Below are 12,180 nucleotides of genomic sequence, written 5' to 3'. Positions count from 1 at the left end.
ATACAAATACTGGAATTATTATATATTTCATACAAGAGCTTGCCTATATGCCATGAAGAGCAGTGTGGTGGCTAAATGGTTAGAGCTCTAGACTGCCAGCACTGGTGACCTTACTATAATGCCCACTATTCTCTCCATGGAATTGTCATAGTCCTCCATATTTGCATGAGTCAAAAATGTACTGGCAGGTTAACTGGCTTCTTTGTACAATTGTTCCTACTGTGTGTAAAGGACTGTGGAGGTGATATAAGACTGGACTGAAGAAATTACAGTATGTGAATGATTTCAAAGTCTCTTCAGAGTTTCTTGGTAAAAAATACTATACAAGTGAGAGAAATTGAAAAACCGCACTTATTGCATCACAAGACTTACAAGAGCTGTTCCATTCAGCACTCTGCCAAGTGCATTGTAGTCTATTGTTGGAGAACAAGTGAAGAGAAAAACAAAGGTCCCCAGTAAATGAGATAGTCCCTGATAATATAAAAGAAAAAAATGAGGCACAGAATGGAAATGCACATTTAGTCAGCATATTGTTATGTATAAAATGCCAATCAAAAGTTATCTTTCTAATAATAACAGTTATGGTGGAGTTTTAATTGTATGAAAAATGAACATGTTAAAATGCATTCTAAAGTATAAAGCTTATGCTTAGAGTGGGCACCCATGCCACATAGGACACTAATCTATTTGACTATTGCCCCATTGGAAATGAGTTGACTGGATGTCTCGCTAGAAAAGCCCCATAAGCTCATGAATTGAGGCCTTCCGAACCTTTCTATTGAAAAGATCCAGTCCTAAGATAAATGTAGAGTAAAAAAATCTGTTAAACCGGAAAGTTTTCAAACTATTACCACAGACCAATAATTTTCCGTTAGTATGAAAATGCTTTTATCTGCCGTTTAGGACAAAGTTTTTCAGAGAAATCCTAGCGGCAGAAGAAGTGCTCAGTGATTGAGTGGTCAATGATTGGGTGAAGGAGGTCAGAGCAGACAGAAGTATTTTGTGGGAGAACAATAACTGATTAGACAAGGGCTTTCCAACGCCAGACCATGGACAGTGTTTGGGATGGACCAAGAAAGGCAGAATATCTACTTGATGAAGCACACCTTTCCTGATTCAGTCACCTCAATTAATTTGAACTGTGCCAAAAATGTGTGAGGACCTTGGACCTTGCGGACTGGAGTGGGACAGCCCTGGCTTAGACCAATTATAAAACATGGAGAAGGCCATGTGTGAATAAATTACTTTCGACTCAGACCAACATCCATGCGTGCTAACAGCAATCATTGTTTTATGTCCATTGTTGTAAATGGCTATATACATAAGCAACATTTGGAAATATCACAAATAAAGCATTTGCTTATGAAAGAATATAAAGATGAGCCACCTTCCATTTATAGCTTGTGGCTCATATCTGGAATTCTGATTTCACATGAACAAAACTTGCCTTTATTTTAAAATGGAACCCATGCCAACACTACTTGATCTACTTTCAACATAAGCTAACAACTCAAAGATGTGTCTTGTCCTGAAGGATATGGTAACTATCATATACTGTATAAGAAAAGCATACCTTGATTGTTTCCGTTTTGCCAACACCATGATCTCCTTGGAGGACAACACCATTTTTCTGCTGCAAAATCTGTTGCAAATAATAAAGAGAAACACTTTTGTATTTTACAAGTTTGGCATAAAGCAAGACTTTTAACAGTGATTTGAAGAACTACACAATGAGCTTACTAAATGAATCAAAATTATGCATAAAGCAAACTAGGGCAGCGACCCATAACAACAGTTGACAATATCCTTTCATTTATCTTCAAACAATACGTTGCATAATAGAACTCTTGTTACCGTGGGACTAAATAAACGCACACACACAACAAATACAGAGCATTTGAAGCATACCAAGGTCTTTCTACTTCCTTGAACACACAAAATCAGCATAGTGCACCAGCTGATATGTTTTGGATCCAAAACTAGCCACACACCTAGGATCTGGGGGGAGGCGGGAGGATAAAGTCTCATTACGTAGACAAGATGAGGTAAAAAGACAGTGGGAACCTATCATTATGGAGGGTGGAGAGGGGGGTGGGGACAGTGTAAAGATTAAGGAGGTTGGTAAAAATTCAAGTAGCCCATTTCATGTAAACAAAATTGGTAAATGTGGTGATAAAAATATAAAGTGCATGGTAACCAATGCTCGGAGCCTTGCAAATAAAATAGACGAACTAGAGTTCATACTGAATGACAAAGGCTATGACATTGTGGGAATAACCGAGACATGGATGGATGAAAGCCATGACTGGATAGCTAATTTAAAAGGATAGAATGTGTTTAGGAGGGATAGAACAAGGAAAAAAGGTGGAGGGGTTTGTCTCTTTGTTAAGAATTCTCTTACAGCTGTCCTCAACGATGAGATGGAGGAAGATTGCGAAGATGTGGAGTCCGTTTGGGTAAATATTCATGGTGGAAATAAAAGTTGTCAATTGCTTATTGGGGTATGCTACAGGCCACCTCTTATTAATGAAGCTGCAGAACTGCGATTACTACAGCAGATTGAAAAAGCTGCAAGTAAAAATGAGGTCATAATTATGGGCGACTTCAACTTTCCAGACATTGACTGGAGTATTGAGGCTACCCATTCTGGTAAAAGCAGCAGATTTCTGGCAGCACTACAGGACAATTACTTGACTCAAATGGTAACTGAACCAACTAGGGGGAATGCGTTACTGGATCTGATCATTTCTAATAGACCAGATAATGTATCAAATGTGCAGGTTCAAGAACATTTGGGAAATAGTGATCACAACATGATAACGTTTGATCTGGTGACTGCTGGGCCACGGGGCAGCGGGACGACTAAAACTATGAATTTTAGAAAAGCAAAGTTCAATCAGATTAGGCAGGCACTAAGTTTGGTGAACTGGGATAATGTACTACAAGGGGAAGACACTGAAGGGAAATGGCAAGCTTTTAAACTTATACTCAATCAATATTGTAGTATGTATATCCCATATATACATGCGTAATATGTTGGCGCTTTATAAATACAATTAATAATAATAATAATAATAATAATATGGAAACAAAATGTCTAGGAATAAAAAAAGGCCTCTATGGATGAATAGAAAGGTTAAAGATAAAATGAAGAGGAAAAAGAATGCCTATAAGGTCTTAAAACAGGAGGGGACCGAGGCTGCACTAAGCAATTATAAGGAGTGCAATAAAAATTGTAAAAAAGAAATTAGGCAGGCAAAGATTGAAGCTGAAAAACAAATCGCTAAGGATATCAAATCTAACCCAAAAAAGTTTTACAAGTACATTAACTCTAAAAATAGAAAGGTTGACTGTATAGGACTCCTAAAGGATGAGGGGGGGAACTCAATGGTGGATGACCAAGGTAAGGCAGAGTTATTAAATGCTTTCTTTGCTACTGTCTTCACAAAAGAAACAGCACTGTTGCAAACTGCAGAGGCGGAAGAGTCTCAATCTTCTAACTGTAATATTAAATACTTAACGCAGGAAGAAGTAAAGGCAAGACTAAATAAATTAAAAATAGACAAGGCACCTGGCCCGGATGGCATGCATCCTCGGGTCCTAAGGGAATTAAGTTCAGTTATAGCTAAACCCCTTCATCTTATCTTTTGTGACTCTCTTGCAACTGGCAGAGTCCCAGTGGATTGGCGTACAGCCCACGTTTTCCCATTATTTAAGAAGGGCAAAAAATTAGATCCAGGAAATTATAGACCTGTAAGCTTAACATCAGTTGTATGCAAACTAAGAGTTACTAAGAGATACTATACATGACTTCATAGTAGAAAATAATCTTATTTCTCAGCATCAACATGGGTTTACTAAAGACAGGTCCTGTTTGACTAACATGCTCAGCTTTTATGAGGTAGTGAATGCGAATATGGATATTGGGAATGCTGTAGATGTGATATACTTGGACTTTGCAAAGGCCTTCGACCAGGGGCGTAGCAATAGGGGGTGCAGCGGTAGCGACCGCATCGGGGCCCTTGGGCCAGAGGGGCCCCGTAGGGCCCTCCCTCAACTACAGTATTAGCTCTCTATTGGTCCTGTGCTCATAATAATCACTTCTATAGATACTTTGAATAATGGTAATCATTAACAAACTGTTTCCCATCCCTTCCTTGCACCTCTGACTCTGTAGTTGCCATTGGCAGGTTTTGGTGCACCGTATCAATTGCTATGTATAGAGTGCTTGGGGGGCCCCATTGTAAAACTTGCATCGGGGCCCACAGCTCCTTAGCTACGCCACTGCCTTCGACACTGTTCCCCACAAAAGTCTGGTGCAAAAGTTGAGGATGCAAGGACTGGGGAAGAGTCTGTGTTCATGGATAGGGAACTGGCTAATGGACAGAAAACAAAGAGTTGTGGTCAATGGATCGTACTCAAAATGGGAGACTTAGCAGTGGGGTCCCACAGGGGTCTGTACTGGGTCCAGTGCTCTTCAATTTATTTATTAATGACCTAGTGGATGCAGTAGTGAGCAATGTTGCTATTTTTGCAGATGATACAAAATTGTGCAGAATCATCAACTCTCAGGAAGATAGTGTCATATTGCAACAGGATCTGGATAGGATGGCTATATGGGCACATACATGGCAGATGAAATTCAACGTTGACAAATGTAAAGTCATGCATTTTGGACGTACTAATGGACTAGCACCATACAAAATAAATGGGATACAGTTGGGGACATCAAACTTGGAGAAGGACTTAGGAGTACTCATTGACAACAAGTTAAATAATCGTACTCAATGCCAAGCAGCTGCAGCTAAAGCTAACAAAATTTTGGGATGCATTAAACGGGAAATAAAAACTCGAGATGCGAGCATAATATTGCCCCTGTTTAACTCTCTAGTAAGGCCACATCTGGAATATGGAATTCATTTCTAGGCACCACATTACAAAAAAGATATTGCAGTTTTAGAGCAGGTGCAGAGACGAGCAACAAAATTGATACGTGGGATGGAAGGTCTCACTTATCAAGAAAGGTTAGATAAACTGGGTTTATTTAGTCTAGAGAAAAGACGCCTTAGAGGGGATCTAATTAACATGTATAAATACATCAGAGGGCAATATAATAGCTTGGCGGATGAGCTTTTTGTCCCTAGGCCTTTTCAAAGGACTAGAGGACATGATCTGCGCATGGAGGAAAAAGGTTTTAGCCATTTATTTAGGAAAGGGTTCTTTACAGTAAGAGTGATTAAGATGTGGAATGTATTGCCACAGGAAGTCGTTATGGCAAACTCTATACCTGCATTTAAAGGGGGCTTAGATGCTTTCCTTGCGTTGAAAGACATCCATGGCTACAATTACTAGGTAATGCCTAATGATGTTGATCCAGGGATTTTATCTGATTGCTATCTGGAGTCGGGAAGGAATTTTTCCCTTTTGGGGCTAAATGGACCATGCCTTGTAAGGGTTTTTTCGCCTTCCTCTGGATCAACAGGGATATGTGAGGGAGCAGGCTGGTGTTGTACTTTATACTGGTTGAACTCGATGGACGTATGTCTTTTTTCAACCAAAATAACTATGTAACTATGTAACCTGTGAGAAATCTGTGGTGGATACCGTATCTCCTATATTCTTTTCAGAGTTCTTCAGCTCCTCCTCTATATCAATTCACAATCCCTAACCAATCTCATTCTTCTTCTTAATGCCTTACCCTAAACCTCCCTCGATGGAAAACCCTTTATGTTTATTTATTATTTATGTCAGGAGGTTAGGGTTACGCATAAAAGCAGAATATTATGTAAGGGACAGGCATAACCCTAGTTAAAGCTTGGTTATATAATAACAATAATAATAATAATACTGATAAGGCATTGGTAGAGGAGTCAGTGAACAAAGGACATGCATTGTACGTGAAAAATTCACATATAAAGATCACAAATACAAAGATGTTTTGAATGGACAACAGTGAATATATTAGTAATGTGCTGTTAACAGTAATAAAAATCACATATTGTGTTTCCATTCTGTTTAGCTATATCCAGCTGACAATAGGAATCATTTATCAATGTCCTAGCAGAAAATGCTCAATACATGACTCAACTTGGGGCAAATTTCCATTGCATTCATTTACATAACAATTAAAAGGACAGAACAGGAAAATACACAATGTTCTGGTAATACTGTACACACAACTGCTATATAGACAGAAGCTTCATATATTTGTGTGCACTCTGAAGGAAAGAAAGTGTCAATTGAATAATTGTAGAAATGAGCAGCATTTAATTGCTCTAATAAACTATGCTGTTTACATATATATATATATATATATATAACAGAAACATTTATAATCTACCTAGTGTATAGCTGGATTTATGCCACTATAAAATGTGCAAGCATTTGTATAATTTTCTACGCAATGCCATTGTTGATGTACAGTATATATACAGTATATGAAGTCCACAAAGGTCTGCAACACACAATGCTCTTGCATTGGAGCCAAACAGAAGTTGTACAAGCTTGTCTTGGCTCCAATAAAAGAGCGTTCTGTGCTGCAGACCTTTGTGGACTTGCATACCTAATCCCTTGAGTGGAAATACAAGTGCTGCTGCTGATCCACTGTATATATAGTGTATAGAGAATGACTGAAGGAACTTCCACTCTCACATTTCTGTAATGTAAAGTTGTGTTTCACAATAATTAAGCTAATAATAAAATGATAGTGGCAAACATAACATTAGATTGGCAAACTTTTTAACCAATTTAGGACCGAAGCCTCTGGTTTCTTTAAGGACCAGCGACTTTTTTTTTACACTTTCCTGTTCACTGTGGTTGGCTCACAGTGATCAGGAAATCAGAAGTCAATGAAAATGGCTCCTGAGTCCTGACCAAAGTTTTGAGCTGGCAGGGACATGATATTGGGTCCCATGCTTGGGATCGGGCAGCATTAAAACAAGTGCAGCATCGTTTTAACTTCCGGTTAAAGGATAAGGCCAATTCTAAACAAGTGCCTTTATTAAGGATAAGCCAGCACCTATTCAGTAGGAGACCTTAGGCAAGACTCCCTAACACTGCTACTGCCTATAGAGCAGGGGTCTCAAACTCAATTTACCTGGGGGCCGCAGGAGGCAAATTCAGGATGAGGCTGGGCCGCATAAGGAATTTCACAATCGCGGCGCATCGCCACCTCTGCCCGCCCCTTTCACTCTTTCTTCACAGAGAGGGGCGGGGAGAGGCGGCGATCTGTGCGGCAATTGACATCAGGAGGGGCAGAGCTGAAGCTGAAAGCTCTGCCCCTTCCAGGAAATGCCGGCGGATTGCCCCCCGGGCGATTTGGGGGCTCTGCAGCCCTTGTTTAGCGGCGGGGATGCAGCAGATTACTTGGGAGCACTGAAGCGAACTATAAGGAAGCTTTTGCCAGCGAGGGCCACAAAATATTGCATCGAGGGCCGCAAATGGCCCGCGGGCCGCGAGTTTGAGACCCCTGCTATAGAGCCTGTCCAAGTGGCTGCAGCTCTGTTGCTTTGAGTCCACCAGGAGAAAAGCGCAATATAAATGTTCTGTGTCTTGTCTGTATTTTGTGTCTATTTAATATTTTCCCCAAAACATGGGGAAAGATATCATGTGAACAAAGTCATTGGGATGTACAGCTATGCATGTGTTTTAGCACCTACCTGTGATATTTTAAGAAAACATTTTTCAGTGACGGGATTCATAATGAAAGGGGAGGTTGCTCCATAGAATTCACAGCCATAAACATACTGAGCATCCAAGATATTCAGTTCATGCCTTGGAGTTCCATCTGTATTAAATGCATTAGTGCTTTTTAATAAATAAATGAAGTAATATTGCAAAATACAAGGCAAAATAGAGTAAATACACTCACCCATGCTTACCTGATGTGTCTAGACAAACCCTTTCACTATAACAGGTGTACTCAACAGAGTTAAAATATTTGCCTGTTGCCTGTGGGGCTTATTGCCATTGCTATCCCTTATGCTAAGTTCACCACGAGGCATCGGGTGTGACATATCTGAGGCATTTTACCTCAGAAAGATGCACTGCAATAGTAAGTATATGTGCCGTCAGAGTTAGGGATGGTCGCTGGATGATTCCGGCCGGAATTTGGTGATTCTGGTTCCGATATGATGGAACGGAATTGCTATAGCTCTAAAGCGGAATTCCACTGAACATTTTTAAATTCCGCGGAATTCAAATTTATTTCCCCAGCTAACTAATTTCTACCTGATAACCTTCCTCCCTCCTCCCTCTTCCCTCCTTCCTCCCTCCTCCCGGAGGGTAGAGGGTCTCATCTTCCAGGGAATTGTAGTATTTCAAAAACCAGCATACATACCTTGGCTGGGAATTGAACCCAGGTCTGAGTGCGTGGTAGGTAGCTCTCTTCACCACTATACCACCACCAACACTACATGCTGAAGCCAGCCTAGCATGTACCATTACGATATATCTAAGAGAAAAATCAGCTTGCTTAAGGATTTGTAGCATGTCAAAAGCCAACTCACAGTGGCTGGGAATAGAACCCAGGCCTAATGCTCTGTAGGCTGCTATCCTAACCATTATACCACCAACACAACACACTATAATGCTACATGCTGAAGCCAGCCTAGCATGTACCATTACGATATATCCAGAAAAATCAGCTTGCTTCAGGATTTGTAGCATGTCAAAAGCCAACTCACATTGGCTGGGAATAGAACCCAAGCCTACTGCTCTGTAGGCTGCTATCCTAACCATTATACCACCAACACAACACACTATAATGCTACATGCTGAAGCCAGCCTAGCATGTACCATTACGATATATCCAAGAGAAAAATCAGCTTGCTTAAGGATTTGTAGCATGTCAAAAGCCAACTCACAGTGGCTGGGAATAGAACCCAGGCCTACTGCTCTGTAGGCTGCTATCCTAACCATTATACCACCAACACAACACACTATAATGCTACATGCTGAAGCCAGCCTAGCATGTACCATTACGATATATCCAAGAGAAAAATGTCTCTCTCTCTCTCTAGGACTTGATGCCATTGAACTGAATTTTCAGCTTAAAACCATCAACGGATACCGGCAGAATTTTGCAGGCAATTTCGGAATTCTGACAGATTGAAAAAGCAATTCCGTTCCGACCAAACGGAACAGAATGACCAATTTCCGCCTAAAATTGCGGAAAATACAAGCAGTGACCATCCCTGAGAGAGAGAGAGAGAGAGAGATGAATCTACCTGGCTATCTGGGGTTCTCTTCGGACAACTGTTGAACACAAAAGGCAAGGCCATGCCTGGGTGGGCTTGAACCACCAACCTTGCAGTTAACATCCAAACGCGCTAACCATTTGTGCCACAAAGACTCTGTACCACAAAGACTGTGCATGCAGTTGCTGTTGAATGATTTTATGGGGTTGTATGTGTGTCTTTTGACATGCTACAAATCCTTAAGCAAGCTCTTTTTCTCTTGGATATATCATAATGGTACATGCTAGGCTGGCTTCAGCATGTAGCATTATAGTGTGTTGTGTTGGTGGTATAATGGTTAGGATAGCAGCCTACAGAGCAGTAGACCTGGGTTCTATTCCCAGCCAATGTGAGTTGACATTTGACATGCTACAAATCCTTAAGCAAGCTCATTTTTCTCTTGGATATATCATAATGGTACATGCTAGGCTGGCTGCATTATTCACTGATCCGCCACCAACAGCCTATGTTTTGTAGAAATCCACAGAAGTAGTTAATGAGCTCTGCTGAATTACCCCACCTGTGCATGTTTGTGGTTTTCTACAAAACATGTACTGTTGGTGGGCCTTGAGGATAGGGTTGGGAAACTCTGGTCTTACAAGACGTGAATAATGTAATTTGTGATGTATTTGTTGCCTATGTAGACACCAGGTACAGTAAGTGCTTATCTCCACACACTCCTCCTTACAAGCAAATCTCTCATGTTCCCTTAAAACTCTTTTACCTCTCCACAGGGCTTGTGAGCACATTTAGGTCTTTATTTCTTCATTTTTCAAAGTTGTAATTTCTACTTCTGTTTCCATTTTCATGGTTTGTGGTCTACAACAACGGCCAAACTAAAGGATTATGTTTGTACAAAATAACTTACTGTTTTCTCTCAGATAAAACCGTGTAGCTTTTTTCCAGTCAAAATCAGCAACTTCTCTAACTTTGTGTGAGAAAATAGTGTCCATGACATCACGGAGATAGAGTATTTGCTGAGGAAAAACGTAAATACATTAGACAGTACGATCTAGCCAGTCTAACTATTAATATTTCTTCACATAGGCAAACAGTTTCACTGTTAAAGAACTCTTTCCATGGATTAACATTCTCTAAAACATAGTAACATTCAGCCTAATGTGTCAGTTCATGACCTGTTTTATGTAATTCCCATCAGGTCTGGGTTTGCAGCAATCATCAGTGACAGAGCGAAACACTTAAATGTTTCATCATGTCAAAGAATATGTGCTGGCTATTTACTATCAGAATGCAAAGATTCCTATACTGTGCATGTGAAGCACATGAACTTCCATCATATTTGGATTCAAGGTAAATTCAGGTATCTGTGGAGGAGAAATCCCAATCATTACAGACATATTTATCCCGTCCATTGGTTCTTGTTGAGAAACCTGCTAGTGTTTTATTATTATTGTATTATCTTATGTTTACTTGAGAAAGTTTGCTTAATTTTAAGTTTGCTTTACCCTCTTCACCTCAAAGGGTTTTTCTGCTAAAAAAAAACCAGAGCAGTTTTCACCCGTCAGCGCTCCTTCCATTCATTCACCTATAACTTTATTACTACTTATTACAGCGAAACAATCTATATCTTGGTTTTTTTGCCACTATATAGGCTTTCTTTGGGGGGTACTTTTTGCTAATAATTATTTTCTTCTAACTCAGTTTTAATAAGAAGAATAAGAAAAAAATTGAAAAAAAAACATTATTTCTCAGTTTTCAGCGATTATATTTTCAAAATGAAACATGCTACCGTAATTAAAACCCACACATTTTATTTTCCCGTTTGTATCGTTTATTGCAACGTTTAAACTTTTTCCCTAGTACAATGTATGGCGCCAATATTTCATTTGGAAATAAAGGTGCATTTTTTAAGTTTTGCGTCTATTCCCAATTACAGGCCCATAATTTATAAAGTAATTGTAGTATACAGTTTTTGTATACATATTAAAAAAAGTTCAGTCCCTAAGGTAACTATTTATGTATTTTTTTTTAATTTTGTAATTTTTTTTTATTAAAAAAAAAAAATAAAAAAAAAAAATGGTAACTTTAGGGGAGTGTGGGAGGTCAGGGGTTAATAATAATAATAAAAAAGGTTACTAGGGATAATAAACTGAAGAAAAAAAAAAGGGGGATATAATATTACAATTTGGCCACAAGATGTCCTCAGTAGTGACTTCAGCTCCGTACTGTTTGTACGGAAACGGAAGCACTACGCATACGGAATGAATGAATGGCCGAGTCGTCTGTATAGACGGCTGCAGCCATTCACACGGGGAATTAGATCAATGAATGGGATTTGTTTTCCCATTCATTGATCTAGCGGCGGGCGATCGGCGGTAATGAGCGGCGGTACCGAGCGCGGGGGGGCAAGCGGTGGGAGGGGCGTGGCAGGAGGGACGTAGTACCTACGTCCCTGCACAGAGTTATGGCAGTTTGCAAGGACGTAGTTACTCGTCCCGGGGGAGGGGAAATGGTTAAAGAAGAGATAATTTACATATTTAGTAGCGGTAACCACAGATATTCACTTTAAGCTGAATAATTGCAAATTCCTTCTGTTTTAACCTTTTGCCGACCGATGGGCGTGGCCGCGGCGGCAGCCCCAGGACCGCCTAACGCCAATTGGTGTAAAGTCCTGGGGCTCTGTTTTGAATGAGATCGCGCGCACGCTGCACACGCATCTCATTCTCGGAGGGCGGAGCTCCGCCCCCTCTTCAGTCTCCGAGCGGCTATTGCCGCTCGGGAGACTGTTTGGCGGCGTAATCTCCGTCTAATTACCTGTACAGCGCTGCGATCAGTAGCAGCGCTGTACTGGGGACAGCCGTGTGACACGGCTGTCCCCTCCTGAGCCACAGAGGTGATCACGGGGGGACCTTGAACTTTCTCTCCTTTATTTGCTCACTAATTACTGAATTACAAGTCTATCTGATAATTTGTCCTGCAGCAA

The 12,180-nt window shown here is 40.4% G+C and overlaps 1 protein-coding gene across 3 annotated transcripts in view; it reads right to left on the bottom strand.

Annotated features, from left to right (window-relative positions):
- LOC137571837 (uncharacterized) overlaps positions 1-12,180 on the bottom strand; it is a 330,761-nt gene that overhangs the window by 163,712 nt on the left and 154,869 nt on the right. For all 3 annotated transcript variants that reach the window (XM_068281532.1, XM_068281533.1, XM_068281534.1), the window contains exons 43-46: positions 10,105-10,213; positions 7,659-7,786; positions 1,574-1,642; positions 373-471 (exon numbers count right to left, since the gene is read on the bottom strand). In XM_068281532.1, coding sequence (XP_068137633.1) covers positions 373-471; positions 1,574-1,642; positions 7,659-7,786; positions 10,105-10,213 — 405 coding nt within the window. The remainder of the gene's footprint in view (positions 1-372; positions 472-1,573; positions 1,643-7,658; positions 7,787-10,104; positions 10,214-12,180) is intronic.

Source organism: Hyperolius riggenbachi, chromosome 4 (assembly GCF_040937935.1).
Source record: "Hyperolius riggenbachi isolate aHypRig1 chromosome 4, aHypRig1.pri, whole genome shotgun sequence".
NCBI lineage: Eukaryota > Metazoa > Chordata > Amphibia > Anura > Hyperoliidae > Hyperolius > Hyperolius riggenbachi.
Note: the sequence above shows the minus strand (reverse complement) of the source record. Positions and strands in the feature narration are given on the sequence as shown.